At 46.9% G+C, this 20,793-nt stretch overlaps 1 protein-coding gene, 1 long non-coding RNA gene and 1 pseudogene across 3 annotated transcripts in view; 2 read left to right on the top strand and 1 right to left on the bottom strand.

Annotated features, from left to right (window-relative positions):
* Positions 1-8,043, top strand: part of PHLPP1 (PH domain and leucine rich repeat protein phosphatase 1) — a 208,933-nt gene extending 200,890 nt beyond the window's left edge. The window contains exons 15-17 of the mRNA XM_081801065.1: positions 2,634-2,828; positions 4,939-5,167; positions 5,952-8,043. Of these exons, the coding sequence (XP_081657191.1) occupies positions 2,634-2,828; positions 4,939-5,167; positions 5,952-7,073 (1,546 nt within the window). The 3' untranslated portion in view covers positions 7,074-8,043. The remainder of the gene's footprint in view (positions 1-2,633; positions 2,829-4,938; positions 5,168-5,951) is intronic.
* Positions 2,360-20,793, bottom strand: part of LOC115940367 (uncharacterized) — a 62,388-nt gene continuing 43,954 nt past the window's right edge. For both annotated transcript variants that reach the window (XR_014139564.1, XR_014139563.1), the window contains 2 exons: positions 3,580-3,739; positions 2,360-2,769 (listed from right to left, as the gene is read on the bottom strand). This is a non-coding gene — a long non-coding RNA (uncharacterized LOC115940367). The remainder of the gene's footprint in view (positions 2,770-3,579; positions 3,740-20,793) is intronic.
* Positions 12,425-15,003, top strand: LOC102750514 (centromere protein N-like; annotated as a pseudogene).

Here is a 20,793-nt window from a genome sequence, read left to right as displayed (position 1 = left end):
CTGGAATTTTCTTTGGTTTCTAACTACACATTCTGTTTCTTTGCTATGGGATTATCTATCTCTTCTAGAATGAACTTTGGTAATTTAGGTCTTTTAAGGAATTTATCCCTTTCGTCTAGTTTTCACATTTGACAAACTTGTTCATATTATTATGTTTTAAAATCTGTAGGATCTGTAGTGATGGCTCTCCTTCCTGATACTGGTAATTTGTCTTTTTATACTGATCAGTTTGGTTTGAGGTTTATTAATTTTATTGATATTCTCAAAGAACCAGCTTTTGGTCTTGTTGATTTTTCCCTATTTGTTTTTCTAGTTCATTGACTTATTTTTATTATTTTCTTTCTGCTTGCTTTCAGTTTGTTTTGCTCTTTTCTAGTTTCTTGATTTGAGCTTAGAACATTAATATTGTAATATAAGCGTTTAGAGCTATACATTTCCTTCTAAGCAATTTCTCCAGTATGACTGGAGAATGTATTTTGAATGACTTGAATCCTTTAAATTTATTGAGACTTTTGTGGCCTAGAATATTCTGGGTAAATATTCTCTGCATTTGGAAAAAATGAGTATTCTGTTGCTGTTGGGGTAGGGTGTCAATTAGATGAAGTTGGTTGATGTTGAAGTCTTGAATAGCTTACTGATTATCTACTTGACAGTGGCTGAGAGACTATAATAATGGGTTTGTTTCTCCTAGTTTTATCAGTTTTGCTTCATGTGTTTCAAAGTTGTCTTAAGTGTGTAAACATTTAAAATGAACTGAATATTCTTTGTTCTGTAATATACTTTGATCTTAATGTATCTTTAGTTTAGCATAGATCTTTTATCCTTTTACTTTTAACTTTTTTTTTTTTTTTAATCCAGTCTGACTTTGTCTTTTGGGGCAGTATTTAGACCACTTGTAGATTTACTGAAATTGATATGGTTAGGTTTAAATCTGCCAGCTGTTTTCTATTTGTCTCATCTGTTATTTTCTTTTTCTTCATTCTTTTGTATTTATGATTCCATTTTATCTCCTTTATTCATTATTATGCCTTCAGGGTTTGTAGTATAACCTTTAATTACAGTTTACCTTCAAATAAGTTAATCTATCACTTCACATATAAGAACCTTACAGTGTGTATTTCCATTTCCCCTCTCCTGGTCTTTGCAGTATTCTCATGTTTTACTTATGTTATAAACCCCGAAATACATGGTTATAATTTTTACTTTAGTCATTTTCTAAAGCAGTGTTTCTCAACTTCAGTGCTATTGACATTTTGAGCCAGATAATATCGTTGGGCAGGGAGGGAGGCATTGTCCTATGCCTTGGAGGGTGTTTGGCAGCATCCCTGGCCTCTACCCACTAGATGCCCATAGCACTGTCTCTCCCAACTGTGACAATCAAAAATGGGTTCTGCGGGTAAAATTGCCCCCATTGAGAACCACTGTTCGAAAATGATTTCTCAGATGAGTTTTATATTTACTCATCTACTTGTCAGTTCTTGTACACCTCATTCTTTTATGTAGATCCAGATTTCCATCTGGTATTTTCTTCTGCTTCATGTATTCCTTTTATGTTTCTTATACTGCCAGTCTTTTGGTAGTAAGTTATTTGTGCATCTGAAAACATCTTTATTGCACCTTACCTTTTTGAAAGCAATTTTCACTGATTTGGAAATCCAGGTTGACAGTTTTTTTTTTTTTTTACTATCAGTACCTTAAAGATGTTGCTTCACTGTCTTCTGCATTGTCTGCTGTCCTTCGTGTCTCTGTTCCTCTACCTACTCCCCCACCTTTATTCCTGATTTTCAGCAGTTTTTTCTTTTGCTTACTATTTGTTGAGCTGCTTGTATCTATAGGTTTATAGTTTTCATCAGATTTGAAATCTTTTCAGCCATTAAATTCTTCAAAGGTTTTTCCTGTCTCTCTCCTCTTTTGAAGACTCCAGTTCCCTGTGTATTTGGCTGCTTGAGGTTGCCCTGGCACTCACTGATGCCCTGGCCTCTTATTTGTCTGGTTTTTTTTTTCCCCTCTGTGTTTAATTTTGGAGAGTGCATGGGCCACAGTTACTTGGAAACAACTTGGTTCTGCAAAGGCCTGGAGTGTCTGCAGGTCTCCAGAGCACACGCCCACCTCCACTGCTCTGCCTGCAGCCCAGAAACTTCCTCCAGGCAATAAGCTGGGCAAGCTTCATGCTTGCTCCCTGACCTGCACTTCTTATCAGCCAGTGTCTGAATACTGTTGTTCCATAGGTGGTTTTTTTTTTCCCCTGCCTTTTTAAGTTGTTTGGGGGAGGGGGGGGAAATAACATACAAAAGGTCCCAGTGTTTCAGTTGTTACTCCATTTTTGCCCAACCTTAATGTTTATGAATGAATATGGACATACAGATTCAGAATCTTTTATTATTTCCCATACCTCCTATTCTATTTCTTTCTCTGCCATTTAAAAATCAAATCAGAAGATGGGGGGGGTGGGGCATATGTCAAGTATCAGTGTTAATTTGCTGATTTGCTTTACAGAATTTAGCCGGGATTAGTTTACCTTAGTTTGTTCTTCCCCCATCTGAGGTCATGAAGGAAGAGACAAGACTGTTAATAGTGTGGGGCTGGGCAAGGAAAGATGAGCAGACTCGATACACTTCACTCTTGCCTCGCAGGTTGTGTGTCGCGGCCCTGTCTGTGAACAACTTCTGTGACAGCCGGGAGGCCCTGTACGGGGTGTTTGACGGAGACCGTAACGTGGAGGTACCCTACCTCCTCCAGTGCACTATGAGTGACATTTTGGCCGAAGAGCTGCAGAAAACAAAAAACGAAGAAGAATACATGGTTAATACGTTCATTGTTATGCAAAGGTAAAACTTCCAGTCCCTGCTCTGTGTTTTCTTGCTCTTCTTTGAGTGTTTGCCCGATAGTCTCAAAGCACTGCTGTGGCATGTGGGTGTGCAAGAGGCGTTCAGGTGAGCTGGTTTTGCGTAAGTAGCAGGGATGGACCATGTCCCCTTGAGACATACTGGTGTTCAGACAACTTTGTAGGAGGCTGAGTCAATGACAGAAATTGAGTGTAGAGCTTTTGGTCACTGTAGAAACTGTGTTTGTAACTCTTAGGGATGCATGTTACAAGCATTCCCTCCTTCAAAGAATTGCTCCTCCTTATGTCACTTGAATGGCTTTGTAGGGTGTAAAGGAATTGTCTATTCATACTGTACTGCAAACACTCCCGTGGGCCCAGGAACCAGGGAGTGTGCTAAAGGTCATGAGAACAACGATGAGCTCTCCTTTTTCTCTGCCATGATAATCTGCCAGAGGAAGTAGCTTTGTAAGAGGGGTAGAAAAAGTATCTGCTAAGAAGTGCTAGTTTGGAGCAGCCTTTAAAGTTACCCTCAGCCATAAATAGCTCCTCTTGAAGAGCTCAGTAGAGACAGCTACAAGGAGGTTCTTTGCTTCTAGACTCACCTCTTTCAGATTCTAGTGGGCACATACCATTAGCAATTAAATACGGATAGATAATATTTAGTGAGCCCTCAATATGTACCAGTCATTGTTCTAAATACCCCACATGCCATACAGTAACGTTAACTATTTCACTGGGTAAAATGTACTTACTTTACTGATGAGAAACTGAGGTACAGAGAAGTAAAACAAATCTCTCTTAAGAGCTAGTAGATGGCATAGCCAGCATTTGACCTGGGGCAGTAAGGCTCCAGAGAATGTTCCAACAACCAGCCACATCTATCTACTTTTCTGTTTTTATCACCATCGTATCCTAGGGAAAAAAGCAAACCCATATCATCATATGCACAAACATGTGCACACCCTCCCCCCAAAGAGGTCTACTTTTTATAGACACATGAGCACTCAAACTCTGATTCCCAGCTGTTCCGGTCCCCAGGTACCAAGCAGTTGCTGGCTTTGCTCAGAGGAATCATTGTGCCTGGAAAGAGAGCAAGCAGGGCTTCCCTGGTCGGGCCTCCAGCCCCGTCTGGTCAGGGATGGCCACAGGTCTGCACTTACAGACCCAAGTTGTTGACCCATCTCCAGGGCCATTTGTATGCCCCTTATTTTCCCTGTTAGGACGACATGGGATCTGGAGAGATCTTTTCAGCCTTTGGAGGAACGGTCTTCTTGTGCCTGACATCCTAACTTACTCAAGTAGGCAGCCCTGGTTTCCATTGCTGGTCCTGCTGCTCGCCTAACCTAGAGCATTGATAGGAGCTGACAGGACCTGCAGGTCTGTCCTGGTAAACAGAGGAGTCTGTCTCAGCCTTCTTGCTTCAGCACCACTCAGGATCAGCAGGGCCCTGGGAGGCTTGTGGTAGGAGTTCTTGGCTCCTTTTGTCAGAACTTGTGCTTTGTGTACTCCGTCTGTAGAGTAGGGGTCATGAATCAAAGGGGTATATCACCAGCACTTTGGAGCTTGAGTACTAGAATGTCCATCCTGTGAATATTCTAGAATAGGTAACACTGGTATAGAAAGTCTTCCCCACATAAGGCAGGAGCATCAATGGTCCAGAAATTAAAGGCTCATTCATACCAGCAAACATCCTTACAAAGGAGAAGAGGGTCGGGGGGCCAGGTCATGTTGAAGTGCATATGTCTGTGTGTGGAGTACAGTTACACGTGTTGAAATGCTCCCTCGGTCCCCTGGCGGGGGCAGGGGGGATTTAGAAGTGGACGGGGAGAGAAGTAGTCATTCCCCTTCTGTCCTAGGAGCGTCATGATGAGGGAGCAGCAGGCTGGATGCCGCAGGCAAGGGCTCCTTGGGTGGTAAAGGGACATTCCCCCAGTTGGGCGCAGACTCCACACATGGGCCCTCCTCCTTGGAGAAGTCGAGCTTGCTTTGGTGAGAGAGGCCGAGTGGAACCCCCGGGCTCCGTTTTTCCTCCTAGCCCTCCTGTTGAGTTAGTCAAGCTGACACGTGCCTGGTCGCATCTGGGTTCCCCCCCCCCCACCTTTGGGTTCCAGGAAACTTGGCACGGCCGGGCAGAAGCTTGGAGGCGCTGCTGTGCTCTGTCATATCAAGCATGACCCCATGGACCCAGGAGGATCCTTCATCTTGACCTCTGCTAATGTGGGCAAGTGCCAAACGGTTCTCTGTCGGAACGGGAAGCCGTTGCCTCTGTCCAGATCGTACGTCATGAGCTGTGAAGAGGAGCGGAAGAGAATTAAACAGCACAAGGCCATTATCACCGAGGTGAGGAGGGCACGGTTTTCCTCGGGGTGGCGGGGAGGTTGGGGCTGGGGTCATGGCAGACACCAGCAACAGTCCAAGTCTGCAAGGTCACAAAGCAAATCCTCTGTACGAGCGGTCTGAAGACCTCACCTATAGGATAAAAAAATATTTCTCCATGGCCTCCGTGTGTCAGAGGCTCCGCCCAGTGCTTCATGGCCTTAGCTCAGCTGATGCTCACAAGCCCCTCCGGGAAGCAGGGGGTTCGGGGCCCGAGGGGGCCACCCCGGAGGTCACAATGCTGGTTCTGGTCCTCGGGAACGTAGCCATCCTGTCTTCCGAGGTCCGTGGGTCAGTGTAAACGTGTAAACGTAGCCAATTGTGATTTGGTACTTCGCTCCTGTTCCCGTTTGAGTCAGGCAGGGAGTGGTTTTTTTCACCCGGGGTTCTTCGCAGCCCCAGCCCCCGCGGGCACACTTGGTCTTCACGGCTGGGTGGAGAGGGCTCTGGGCACGTAGCAGGTACGGGTGCTGCTCCCCGTCCTCCAGTGCACAGGACGGCGCCCACCACAAAGGATTACGTGGCCCCAGATGGCACTGCTGGGAAACCCCGCAGTGAGGCTCCGTCCCGGGACGTTTACGGCGGTGCTCCCTCAACCTGGGCCCTCGGGGTGCTGCTCCGGCTCCCCACAGGACGCCGAGCCCGCCCCGAGGGCGTGGCTGCAGGGACGGTCCCGTGGAGGGAGAGCGCGGGAGTCCGGCCCCTCCCACGTGCCTTAATGCCCATCTGGGCCCCCCTCCCCTTCCAGGACGGCAAGGTGAACGGAGTGACGGAGTCCACGCGCATCCTGGGCTACACCTTCCTCCACCCCAGCGTGGTGCCGCGGCCCCACGTGCAGTCGGTGCCCCTGACCCCCCAGGACGAGTTCTTCATCCTGGGCAGCAAGGGCCTGTGGGACAGCCTGTCGTCCGAGGAGGCGGTGGCGGCCGTGCGCCCCGTGCCCGACGCCCTGGCCGCCGCCAAGAAGCTGTGCACGCTGGCGCAGAGCTACGGCTGCCACGACAGCCTGAGCGCCGTGGTGGTGCAGCTCAGCGTCCCCGAGGACAGCTTCTGCTGCTGCGAGCTGGGCGCGGGGGGCGCGGGGGGCGCCGGCCCGCCGCCCAGCCCCGGCCTCTTCCCGCCGCCCGGCAGCGCGGGGCTCAGGGAGCGGCCGGCCGACGCGCCGGGCGTGCCGTCCTCCAGCAGTGGCCTGGCGTCCGAGATGAGCAGCGAGCTGTCCACGTCCGAGATGAGCAGCGAGGTGGGCTCCACGGCCTCGGACGAGCCGCCGGCGGGCGCCCTGGCCGAGAGCAGCCCCGCGTACGCCAGCGAGCCGCGCTGCGCGCTGCACCCCGTGGGCGCGGCCCACCCCTTCCAGCGCCAGCTGTCCAGCGCCACCTTCTCCAGCGCCTTCTCCGACAACGGCCTGGACAGCGACGACGAGGCGCCCATCGCCGGCGTCTTCAGCAACGGCAGCCGCGTGGAGGTGGAAGTGGACATTCACTGCGGCCGCGCCAAGGACAAGGAGCCGCAGCGCCTGCCGCCCGCGCCGGCCGACGCCAGCGACGAGGGCATCGTCATCAGCGCCAACGAGGACGAGCCGGGGCCGCCGCGGAGGGCGGACGGGCCGGCCGCGGGGACCATCGGGCGGCGCCGGGCCAACGGCTCCGTGGCGCCGCAGGAAAGGAGCCACAACGTGATCGAGGTGGCGGCCGACGCGCCGCTCCGAAAGCCCGGGGGCTACTTCGCGGCGCCGGCCCAGCCGGACCCCGACGATCAGTTCATCATCCCCCCGGAGCTGGAGGAGGAGGTCAAGGAGATGATGAAGCGGCAGCCGCCGCCGCCGTGCCCGGGGGACCCGCTGCCGGACTACTGTGACACGCCACTCTGACCCGCCTGAGCGCTAGTTCCCAAATAAACTAACCGAGAAAGACGGAGTCGCAAGAGTCTCCCAGGCTCACGTTAAACCAGGGGTTCACTCCACGCCCTCCCACGTCCGCACCTGTCCTTGCACCTCGGCTGTAGGTTCTCCTTCTGTCGTTTGTTTTTTTTAATCATTACCACTCTTCTAGTGATGCTCTACCAATATGATTTAAATTTGTTAACCTCTCCCCTAACATATCAGATGTGTAAAGACAAAGAACAAAAGGTTTAATATATTACAGAGAAACGGTTAATGTAATATTTTTTAAAATGGCTTTTTGTTTTGTTCGGAAGGCAGGGCGGGTTGCCAGTGCTAAATGATTTTAATAGTATTGTAATTCTGTATTTCTTGGGGGGAAAAGGCTTTTTTTTTTTTGTCTTGAAAATGATAGACATTTGTAGAATATGGAGACTAACTCCTAGGAGTTGCTTTACTCTGTCAGGTGACTTAAGTCACTGGGATTCACTAATTTTCTCTGAGAGAACAGTTGATTGAGAAATTTCTATTGTAAATAGCTCAGTGTTGTATAGTGACGCTTCAGATGTTTTGTAGTTTTGGCCTAAGGACACAGCCTAAACAACAGACTTTTCTCCTCCTCCTCCTCGGATGAGCCTTCCCCCCACCTCACACCCCACCTGAGCTCATTCAGTGTGGAGGCTGAGCAGCGAAAGAGCACTTCTGTTCAGATAAGGGGGAGCTTAGGCCGCTAGAAAGGAACCTGCACCCAAGGGGCCTCTGACCCTTTTTCCTTCTTCTCCTGCCCCCACCCAGCCTCTTGACTTTTGCAGACACTTTCTGTGTTCCTTATTGCTGCCACAGTCAGCATGATTGTATAGCATTCAGTTAGATCATTTACATACCAAGAGCTATATTAAAGCAGAATGCACAAATGAACATGTCATAATTTTTGTTATAATAAATATAAAATTTACAAGTATTGGACCCATTTGCTTTTGTCCCAGGTGTGTCTACAGGATCACACCCAGCTTGGGTTTGGAATGAATGGATGTAACTTCGGGGCAGATATTTCTGCCTTTTTTTTTTTTTTTTTAAAGGGAAAACACCCAACAGGTTAACCAACCTTGAATGAGCTAGTGAAATTGACCCTATGCAGAGCTGGTCTTAAAGCCTTTCTATTTCTTGTCATGATCATGCAGGGATGGACAGACAGAGGTTATATAGAGGAGATCCCTGGGAAACTCCTCCCACAAAGCCTAGTTCTTTCCAGTTCTCTCAGGGGCCCCTTGAGCCACATGAACAGGTTACTAGACCTTTATGTGAACAGTGAAAGCCAGGAGCTGGCTGCCCACCTCCCCACCACTAGCAGACATAACATTAGCACAGTGGAGTCCACCAGGAAATCCAATAGTGCGAGCTGACTTACTAGCTTTTGCAGACTCTAGCACCCCCCTTCACCCCAACCCTGCATCTCGTGAAGGCAGACCTGTCTTCCTTTTCAGGCCTGCCCTCCAGTGGCCCCTGGCTAGCTCAGCGCCGGGACCGGGCAAGTAGTATTTCTCCACATGTAGACTCAGTGATGGACTGTCTGCTCTTTTGCTGGGGGGCCAGATCAGTGGACCAGGCTTGTCTTGGTAACGTCCATGCCTCCTTCTGGGTCTGGCTACTGGTATACATGCTCTTTGAAAACCACCAAGACCACAACAGAAGGATGAACTCAGCCCGGTAAGAGACCCAGGCACCAACGGACGAGACGGCCCAAGCCTACGCAGAGTGCTGTGCTCGAGCCAGGAAGCAAAACCAGCTCAGGCTCCCACGCCCAGCCCCAGCCACCAGCACCCTGCCTTCCTCCGTCTTTGCCCCGCTCCACGTGGATCGGAGCACACTTGGGAAGCTCTGGGATTGCACAGGGGTGCCTTACTTCACTTCTGCTCATCAAGGTGGTATCTGATACTACAGGCAGAACTGCTTATAAAACTGTCAAGTGCTTAACCTGTGAAGGTCCCCGAAGCCAAGGGCTTTCCGGGGTGAGTATGAGAGAGAAGGGCATCCTCCCCTGCCACATTCCCTGCTTCCTCCAGGAAGGCCAGGGGATTGGGAAAGGGTCGGGGACAGGGAGAGGAAGGGGTTAGAGCAGAAGCCTAGCAAACTTGCAGTCCTGTTGAAGACTCAAAGATCCCGATCGAGGAACCTAGAAGTGGTTTGGTGTTGGATAAAGCACGGGCTGCTCGGCGTGTGCCCAGGGAATAGGGCATACCAGCTTTGAAGGGGGCACCAGGGCCTGTCTCCGGAGCCCAGACACCCAACCTGTCCCACCCGGTTTCTCTTGATTGCTGTTGTCACAGCACCACCTGCTGGTGAGATCAGACTTCGTTCTTTATCCTTCTCCACTGTTCCAGAAGACCCAAAGTCACTTATCATTTACCTACACCCTGACAGAGAGCAACCCCAAGCGCTTATTAAATAGGCAGAGAAGCTGCATTAAATCACGTGATTGCGCCAGTGCCCGCGGGCCTTGTACGGTGGGAAACGGACATGCGGACAGATCAAGAGGTGTAGCCAGAACCCCAGCGCTAATCTGGGAGAGCGGAAGTCAGGCTCCAACATCTGTCAATCCCCCATTCCCCAGGATGAAAGAAAGAAAAATCCGTAAGAGGTGTCCGATCTTAAAGGACAGCGTCTGAGAATCCGCTCAGTGAGGGCACTGCCTGGTGGGGAAAGAAAGGCCGATTCCCGTGTGTGTTCACGCCCACGTGAGCACGCATCGGAAGACGCAGTGAATTCACCCCCACCACATCGAGAGAGACTTTCTGTTAAGTGTGGGGTCTGCCCTACCTGCCTCCCCAGTGATCGAACCAGGTAACGTATGTCGAGCGAGTTGTAGAGAGGAAAGCCTTATGTAAGTGGAAATACTGCCACGGTTATAATTGGGAACACAGCAAAAGTCCCTTTTTAAATTAAGAACTCTCAGAGGAGCAGCTGTTGGGATTTACAGGTAGCAGAGAGGAGGTCATGGTAGAGAAAATAGCCTTTTCTCCTTTCTTACCAATGAGTCTCCTTTCTTTTTGTTCATCCTCCAACATAAATTTTCTGCAAATTAGTCTATGCAAACAATTTCACTTTTGTCATCCACCTACCATGAACCTGGTCGTATTGCTGCATATTTGAAAGATGATTCTAAAGGTCGCCCCCGCATCCCACGCCAAACCAAAATTACAACCAAATTCAGACGGGCTGCTCCCATGGTCATTCTTCAATTTCTAAAGAGGTAGAAGTAAAACTGGCTTTAAACAAATTATGACTTTCCAGTCATTACTATTTCGTGGGTCTTATTCCAAAAACCATACTTTGCCCTAAATACCAATCTTATCTATTGAAAAAAAGCTAAAATGACAGCAAAAATCATTTTCCCAAATGTTGCACCCCCAGATGCTGACTTTGAGAACTCATTTACAGGCCATTGGCTTCTCTGGGTCTTTAAGAAAACTACTCCACCAGTAACATTTGAAGGTCCTTGGATCAGTTTTCCGTTTAATAGAAATCATGCTGCCAGCCAGCAATAAATCCTGCACACAAAGTAAACTCTTCTATTTGGCCTAGAAAACATTTTAAGAATTACTTGGATATTGCTTGTGCTGGAACATTTCGGTATGTTAAAAATAGCTCCTCAAGATCTCCAGTCCAACCCGACCACATCAGAGGATCCCGAACTCCCCTCCTGCACAGACGCACCCAGTCTCCAGCTTGGACAGAGCAATGTCTCCTGGAGAAGAGCTGAGGGCGGACTGAGCAGCGTCTGCACGAGAGACAGAGAGAGCGAGCGAGCGAGCGCGGGAGGAACAGCAGGAGAGACGGACACGGGACGAAGGCAGCACCGGCCAAAGCTGGGAGTGCAGGGGGGATACTCCTGAGGGACCGTGAGCACAGAAGAAAAGCCACAGTTTAAAAGGGCAGCGAGAATAGAAGGGAACCAGACCGAGGGCCCTGTTTCCCGGCCCCCTACCTCCTCGTTAGATGCCCTGGCTGGCCTGTCGCCTCCGTGAGCCGCAGGTTCCTAGCCTCCACCGGCCCCAGCTGTCCCAAGAGGACCCCAGACGGCACACACTGGGACATCCCTGCTCAGCAAGCACAACCGCTCCGACCAGCTCGCCGAGGTGACAGGGGCGCAGAGCACACTGCGACACCGCGGTCCCGTGCCACCCAACAGAGGACTGCCCCCGGGACCCCTGGGGCCAACGCCCGGCTCAGCGGCAGCTGCCCTACAAGCAACCCTGTGCTCAGAGCACTCCAGGAACCACTGGCCCCTGCCCACCTCCGCTCCGGACACCCTGCCAGGGCAGCCCCTGCGCCGAGCGGCCAGGGACCTCCCCAACCCACGCTTGCCCCACGTCCAGCTGCCCCGCCAACGCACCCCCTCCCTGCAGAGCCCTGGGACCACCACAAGGCTGGCGGCTGACTCGCCTGCAGCCTCCAGCCAGGGCCCCCTCGGTGTGGAGAGCCCTGCACCCGCCCCTGCCCCAGCCCACGCCAGCCTCGGTTCCAGCCACCGCACCAGGCTCGCCCCAGCACAGCGCGCTCCACGACCCCCAGCCTGTGATGGCAACAGCTCCAGCCACGGTTCCCGGGCACACACGGTCTACACGGGGGCCACCCACACAAGATCAATCCTTCATGGAAGGTTTCCACCCCATTCATAGAAGCCAACACAAAGTAACGCAAAGCGAGACCCAAAAATATGCTCCAAACAAAAGGAGACAAAACCTTAGAAAAAGAGCTAAATGAAAGGCAGATAAACCGTCTACCGGATACAGAATTCAAAGTAATGTTTCTAAAAATGCCCACCGGGATGGAGAGGAGAGTGGATGAACTCAGTGAGAACTTCAACAAGTGATAGAAAATATAAAAAATACCAGTCGGGACTGAAGAAAACAGTAACAAATGAAAACTACACTCGAGGGCATCAACAGGTTAGAAAAATGAAGAATGGATCAACAATCTGGAAGACGGTGATGGAAAGCACCTAAGCTGAACAGAAAAACAAAAATTTAAATGAGGATAGGTTAATGGGACCTCTTGGACAGTATAAAGTGAGAAAACATTCACATTATAAGAAACCCAGAAGGAGAAGAGGGAGAGAAAGGGGCAGAACAATTATTTGAAGACATAATAGCTGAAAACTTCCCTAACCTGGGGAACAAAACAGACATTCGGGTTCAAGAAACAGAGTTTCAAACAAGATGAACCCAAGGAAGTTCACACTATGACACATACTAATTAAAATGTCAAAGATTAAAGATAAAGAAAAATTTAAAAGCAGCAAGAGAAGAGACACGGCTGGTGATGTCAGACACACCAAAGAGATGGATGAAACTGGGCCGAGTTTATCAAGAGGACCATCTTGAAAATCCCAATGACTGATATGACGACAATCCTCCAAGCCTGGGATTTTTTGTCTGAAAAATCAACTGCAGACCATCAACTTCTGGCAGAGAAAGGAATCTCTTGTTCAGGACTTTGTTCTGCTCTGTGAGGAGAAGAGTGCAAGTCTCCATGATGCAGTCCTATTAGACATCCTTTATATTCTGCTTGATCAGCACCAGGAAGTTTGGGATGTTTTTCAGATGAGTAAAGGGCCAGATAAAGACCTTGACCTTTTTGATATGGAACAATTCGAATGTTCACTTGGAAAATTCTTCAGAGAGTTTTAGAAAATGTGATGGTCTGCTTCAGAGACGCTGAGGAGAGTGCAACGTGGACTCGAATTGCCTGGGGAACATAGTATAGAAAGCCAAACCAGTACAAACCTGCTTGTGTGGTGTATTCCCAGACTCCCCACACCTCCACTTCCTCCACCAGCTGAAGAGTAATACACCCCTTCTGGGTCAGGCACGGACTGTTGCTAGCAAGCACCAGACAATTGTGAAAATGGACCTCAGAAGCTGGTGTCTGGACTCAAGACTACTGTTTTTATTTTTTAAAAAATTTATTTGAGAGAGAGAGAGCAGGAGCAGGGGGAGGCATGGGGTGGGGGGCAGGGAGAGAGAGAGAGAGAGAATCTCAGGCAGGCTCCCTGCTGAGCATGGAGCCTGACTGGGGCTCAATCCCACAACCCTGAGATCATGACCTGAGCCAAAATTAAGAGTCAGCAGCTCAACCAAGTGAACCACCCAGGTGCCCCAAGGCTATTGTTTTTAAACAGTATAATCAGACCTTTGAAACTCATAACTCTACTACACCCCTTCAAGAAAGAACCCTTGAGCTGGATATGCACATGGATTCAAGGATCATTCATGACAACAGAATAGAAAAAGTCTGGAGAGTGACTCAAACTCTGGGAGATTATCCTCAACCAAGACTAGAATTTGCACAATATAAGCTTGAAACAAAATTCAGAAGTGACTTAAATGGCGACATCTTGGCTGAGAAAGGAACCCCTCTGGTGCCTAATAAAGTTCTCTAGCCTGCATCTTCCTGAAGCATTGACATCCTTGGCCTCAGCTGGTATAACAGATGTATCACTTTCTCCCTTCCTCACTTGCATACCCCAGAAGGGAATGAATTATTTTAAAATTAGAGGTAAACAAGATGAATGTGGTTACAACTATATTGCATATGCATTTCAGTTAACCACAAGCTACATGGCTCCTGTTTATATACTTGTGTTTTAGAAATTAGTTCTTGATATTGACAGTGAGAGATGTTCAATATAATTGTTGGGACGGATTCTTTCCTCCTACACCGTGCATCCCTCTCCCCCATATCCTGCAAAGCATAGCAACAGTGTTAGGTTGTTATACATGAATTTCATGGCAATCACAAGCTGAAAACCTATAATAAATACACACAAATTATAGAAAAGAGCCAACACTAAAAATCACAAGGAAAGAGTAAAAGAAAAAAGGAACAGAGAACAACTAGAAAAACAACCAGAAAACAATTAACAAAATGGCAAGATGTACATACCTACCAATAATTAAGATGTAAATGGTCTAAATGTTCCAATAAAAGACATGCGGTGTTTGAATGGATTAAAAAAGGAAGATGCATCTATAGGCTACTTAGAAGAGACTCACTTCAGACCTAAAGACACATACAGACTGAAAATAAAGAGGGAAAAACATATTCCGTGCAAATGGGGGGAAAAAAGATGGGGTAGTAATACATACTTGACAAAGTTCAAAACAAAGACTGTAACAAGAGACACAGTAGGGCATTACAAAATAAAAGGACCAATCCAACTGGAGGATATAACAACAAATATCTATGCACCCAACAATGGAGCACTTAAAGAAAATGTTAACAGATAAAAAGGGAGACATTGACTGTAATACAATAATAGTAAAGGACTTTAACATCCCATGACATCAATCATAGATCATCCAGGCAGAAAGTCAATAAGGAATCTGTGTCCTTGAATGGCACCTTAAACTAGGTGGACTTAACAGATATATGTAACACATCCCATCTAAAAAACAGAATACACATTCTATTCAAGTGCACATGGAACATCCTCCAGGATAGCTCACATGTTCAGCCACAAAACAAAGCTCAATAAGTTTAAGAAGATTTAAATCATATTAAGCATCTTTTCTGAATACCTTGGATGAAACTAGAAATCAATTACAAGGAAAAAAATCTGGAAAACCACACACATGTGGCACTAAACAACCAAAGGGTCAATGAAGAAACCAAATAGGAAATTTAAAAAAAAAACATGGAGATAAATGAAAATGAAAACAACCCAAAATCTTTGGGATGCAGCAAAAGCAGTTCTAAGAGGGAAGTTTATACCAATACAGGTATACCTGGAGAAAAAAAGAAAAACTTCAAACAATCTAACTTTACACCAAAAAAAGGACTGGAAAAAGAACAAAGCCTAAAATTAGAAGAAAATAATAAAGATCAGAGCAGAAATTAAATGAAAGAGACAAAAAAAAAATAAGATCAATAGAACCAAGAGCTGGCTCTTTGGAAAGATAAAATTGATAGCCAGACTCACCAAGAAATAAAAGAGGACACAAAATCAGAAATCAAAGTAACAACCAACACCACAGAAATACAAAGAACTACAAAAGATTATTTTGAAAACTTACATATCAACAAACTGGATGACCTAGAAGAAATGGATACATTCCAAGAAACACAATCTTTCAAAACAGAATCAGGAAAAATAGAAAATCTGAATAGAATGATTACGTCATGAAATTGAATCGGTAATCAGACAAATCCCAATTAATGAAAGAGCATTCACAGGTGAATCCTACCAAACATTTAAAGAGTTAATACCTATTCTTCTCAAACTATTCCAAAAACTAGAAGAGGAAAGAAATCTTCCAAATACATTCTACAAGGCCAGCATTACCCCCATACCACAACCAAAGACACTACTAAAAAAGGAAACAATAGGCCAATACCCTGATGAACATCAATTCAAAAATCCTTAACAAAATATGAACCACATTCACCAATACATTAAAAAGACCATTCTCCACAGTCAGTGGGATTTATTTTGAGGATGCAAGAATGGTTCATTGTCCACAAAAATCAACATGATACACATTAACTGAAAGATAAAAATTATGTGACCATCTCAATAGACGCCAAAAAAGCACTTGACAAAATTCAACATCCATTCAGGATAAAAACTCTCAACAAAGGCCAAATGTCACAAACCCACAGCTAATATACTCTATGAAGAAAAACAGAGTTTTTCCTCTAAGATCAGAAACAAGACAAGAATGTCCACCCTTGTCACTTCTCAAACAACACTGTAAGTCCTAGCCATAGCAATCAGACAAGGAAAAGAAATAAAAGGCATACAAATTGGGAAAAAGTAAAACTATTTGCAGATGACATGATACTATATATATAGAAAACCCTAAATACTCCATCAAAAAACTACAAAAACTGACAAATGAATTAAGTAAAAGTTACAGGATACAAAATCTACAAAAATATATTGCATTCCTATATACTAATAATGAAGCAGCAGAAAGTGAAATTAACAATCCCACTTATAACTGCACCAAAAACAATACATTAGGAATAAACTTAACCAAAGATGTGAAAGACTTGTACTCTGAAAAGTAAAAAGCATTAATGAAAAATTCAAGACAATGCAAATGGAAAGACATTCCATGCTCATGGATTGTTAAAATGTCTGTACTAGCCAAAGCAATTTACATATTTAATGCAATCCCTATCAAAATACCAATCGCATTTTTTACAGAACTACAAAAGACAATCCTAAAACATGTATGGAACCACAAAGGATTATGAATAGCCAAAGCAAACTTGATAAAGAAAAACAAAACTGGAGGTATCATAATTCCAGATTTAAGGTTATACTACAAAGTGGTGGTAATTAAAAAGAGTATGATACTAGCATAAAAATAAACACATATATCAATACAATAGGAAACCCAGAAATAAATCCACAATTATATGGTCAATTAATATTCAACAAAGGAGGAATGAATATCCAATGCAAAAAAGACAGTCTCTTTAACAAACAGTGTTGGGAAAACCAGATGATCACATGCAAAAGAATGAAACTAGACCTCTTTCTTTCATCAAATGGATTAAGGACCTAAATGTGAGACCTTCCAAATTCCATAAAAATTGTTGAAGAGAACACAGCAACATCGGCCATAGCAACATTTTTCTAGGTAGTTTTCCTGAGGCAAAGGAAATAAAAGCAAAAATAAACTATTGCGACTACATCACAATAAAAAGCTTCTGCCCAGCAAAGGGAAAAAAAAAAAAAAAATCAACAAAACTAAAAGACACTCTACTGAATGGAAGAAGATATTTGTAAAGGACATATCTGACAAAGGATTAGTATCCAAAATATGTGAAGAAATGATATAATTCAACACCCAAAACCAAATAATCCAATTACAAATGAGCAGCAGAAGAGGGGCACCTGGATAGCTCATTTGTTGGGCATCTGGCTCCTGGTTTCTGCTCAGGTCATGATCTCATGGGTTGTGAAATCAAGACCTGTGTTGGGCTCCATGTTCAGCAGGGAGTCTGCTCCAGGATTCTCTCCCTCTGCCCCTCCCCCCCCAAAGTAAATCAATATTTTTTAAAAAAATAAGATATGAACAGACATTTCTCCAAAGAAGACATCCAGATGGCCAACGGTCACATGAAAAGATATTCAACATCACTCAATCAGGGAAATGCAAATGCAAACACAATGAGATACCACCTCACACCTGTCCAAATGGCTAAAATCAAAAACATGAGAAACAACAAGTGTTGGTGAAGATGTGGAGAAAAAGGAACCCTCTGGCACTGTTGAAGGGAATGCAAACTGGTGTAGCCAATGTGGAAGACAGCATGGAGGTTCCTCAAAAAGTCAAAAATAGAACTACCCTATGACCCAGTAATGGCACTACTGGGTATTTACCCCCAAAATATAAAAACACTAGTATAAAGAGACACATGCACCCCTATGTTTTTTTGCAGCATTGTTTACAATAACCCAAATACGGAAGCAGCCCAAGTGTCCATCAACAGATGAATGGATAAAGAAGATGTGGTATATATACACAATGGAATATTACTCAGCCATCAAAAAGAATGAAATCTTGCCATTTGCAACAACATGGATGCTGCTAGAGAGTATAATGCTAAGTGCAATCAGTCAGAGAAAGACAAATACCATATGATTTCACTCATGTGTGGAATTTAAGAAACAAAACAAATGGGCAAAGAAGAGAGAGAGAGAAGTCAAGAAACAGGCTCCCGACTATAGAGAACACACTGATGGTTACCAGAGGGGAGGTGGGCGGGGGGATGGGATAACTAGGGGATGGGGGTTAAAGAGTACACTTGGCACGATGAAAAAAAATAAAGTGGGAACTCAAGGGGAAAAAAATTACAGTGTGGGGACTATAATAAAAAAAAATTGCTCATTGAAACAAGCATCACATCTCTGCCTACCCTAAGTGCAATCAGCCATACTTTTTCCTGAGGAGCTGAAGCCACCATATCTCACAGGTAAGTCCCATAGGATTTTTTTTCCTAGAAACTTTATTAGGCATGCATTATAATCCTGTGTCCATATAATTTGCATATAATTTTCATGCAAATGTTGTTAGGAATCCTCTACTTTTCCAACTGAAATTTCATTGTGATATTCCTTGCACTACAACATATGGGGTTTTGTCCTCGTTTTACCTCCATGAGCGGCACCTACTCTAAGGGAGAGACCATGCATGTTGGGGAAAGAAAGGGCAGCGAGCAGAAAAAACTGGGCACACGGGTGACGAGAGCCTGCCTTTCCCCTCCATTTCAATGTAGTCCGAGCATCATAAGGCGGCAATGGTCTCAAGAGTGCACCGAATGCCTGCTTCTAGGAAGAACCCGGATGGTCTCGGCCGAGGACATTTTTTTTTTCTTCTTTCCTGCTGGAGCTCCAAAGATGAAGGCTCCTTGATGCCCTTCCTAAGCTGCTGAGCGCCCACTCTGTGCAGAAGTGCCGGGGGAGCAGAGAGCAGTAAGAGGCCACACAGGTGAGTGAACCACCTCACCATCTACTGCAGAGATGCACAGTACCCAGAATGCAGTGGGGCAGGGGCAAAAGTCACACCAGCCTGAGATCACACAGGGTCAACCCCAGGCTTGAAATGCTCTGTGACCCCCAGCCCTGCAGTGTGGTCACGGAGAACCAGCGCTGGGTGAAGGTCCTCCTGTCCACCAAACTCCTGTCTGTGACTTACCTGAGGGATAATGCTGACTTCCCACCTCCCGTGAGCAAACAAGGGAGAAGGGCCCACATCCCGCTGGCTGCTCCCCATTCCCGTCCAGATCAGCCTCATTCCTAGAGTGGGGAGCCAATAACCATTGCTGCTTCGCCCTGGAAGGCTCTCCGGAGCCTGAGCCTCTGCCAAGTGCACTGGGCGCGAGGAGTCAAGGATGAGGAAGATGGCCGCTGGGTCTGCATTCACAGAGCTTTAGAAGACGCAGACTCTCAGGGCAGAAAAGAACCGAAGGACGAATGCCCTTTGCTCTGCCCACTAGACACCATTCAAACCATTTTCCAGCTGTTGGTTTTCTTGGAGCAGCTTGGCATTCCACAGCCTGGAGATGTACACAGCTGCTCCAGCTGCCATCCAGCACACCCACCTGGAGCTCCTCTAGCTCGCCTGCAGTCCTTTTCTGCAACCCATGCCCATGACCATCCCCTAGACCCACACCCCCCTCATTGCTTTAAAGAGTTTGCACCCTGTGCCCCCAAACCAGCACACTGAGGCTGGGCCACACTCCCATTAGCAGTGGAGGCAGGAGACCCTGGGCATCCTGGGCTGAAGATGGGAGGGAGGTTTGAGCAAATCCTTAGAGGGGTCTCCACGTGCCCCGCCCCCCAGGCTGGGCACACCTCTTGGCCTCCACTAGAAATTGCTGCCTTGTTACTTGAGCTATGCTTTTGCTAGAAGCATCCTTAAGATCTCCAGGCACATGACCTTGAGGTCTGCCCAGCATGCTACCTTTTTGCATCCTCCTGGGCTGTGGAGCCAGAAAGGCCCTGGTTCGTGCAGACGGCCCCACCCTGGTGGGCAGCTCCAGCCCCCCGAGCTCAGAGCTGCTCAGCTACCCCGCATCCCTGCAGCATCGGTCTTAGACCTACCTCATGGTCCCAGCCCCTCCGTTCCCTACATGCCCCCCTCAAGTTAGCTAACTCCAGCCCTTTCCATCTCTGCTCCCAGCCTCCTGTCCCAGAGCTGAGGAGGCTATCCTCTGCTCCCTGACCCTGCTGTTCTGCAACTTCAGCGTTGCACGCTCCTCCCTTTGCCTCTTGCTCGTACTCCAATCTGGCCCCGAGCACATGCCTGGTTTCCTCATGTCCATCTCTCCCCTCGGCCTCCTGGACACCTCCCTCCCAGGACTCCCACACCACGAACCCGCTGGTCCCCAAAGTGGCACCTCCTGTAAGCCTGACAGTGGCAGAAGCTGGCATATGTCCCCAAGTCCTGTCATCTCTACTTCCCAAACCCTCCCGACAAGAGAGACATTGAATAAACAAAATTTTTTTTAAAAAGGAAGACAATTATTTCAGATGTTAAAAAAAAAAAGAATATAAAGGAAATAGAAGTGGGCAAAGGGATAAAGATTATTTGACCTAAGATTTGATTAAAAATAAGTTAAGGAGTTCTGGTCCAATGGCAACATAGGAAGATCACCAACTCCCCTCCTCCCAGGACACAGGATATATATTGCTATTGATAGGGCCATTCCTCCTGAAGAGCTGAGGGCTAGTGGTTGCTGCACAAGGATAAAGGGACCATGTAACATACAGCAGGTGAGACTAAGACACCCTGATCAAGGGACCCTGCCTCCTAGCCTGTGAACGGCAGGGCGAAGGGATCGTACTGCAGGTCTGTGAGCAGATGCATCTGCTGTGGGGCACAGAAAAAAGGCGCATGTGCAACCAAAATATAAAGCAACTGTACCTATAACACTGCCAAACATTGGGAGAGCTACTGGAACACTCTCCAGGTCAGAGGGGCTGGCAAGCATCATGGTTACCACCTTGACAGTGTAGACAAGAGCAGGGTCTGGGTGCCATACGTCGCCTTGGTGCCTCTGTGAGCCCCCAGCCCGCTCCCTAGATTCCCTGGGACACAGCAAAGCAGGTGCAATTTAGAAGAGCAACTAGAATAGAAAAGATGCAGTCCTAGAACTCTGCTAAATGGCAAGGGAACTGCTGGAACCCTCTTCA

This window comes from Leptonychotes weddellii, chromosome 13 (genome assembly GCF_054177405.1).
Source record: "Leptonychotes weddellii isolate Sample4059 chromosome 13, ASM5417740v2, whole genome shotgun sequence".
NCBI classification, from domain to species: domain Eukaryota; kingdom Metazoa; phylum Chordata; class Mammalia; order Carnivora; family Phocidae; genus Leptonychotes; species Leptonychotes weddellii.
The sequence above is the reverse complement of the archived record's forward strand: the minus strand, read 5'-3'. Positions and strand labels throughout refer to the sequence as shown.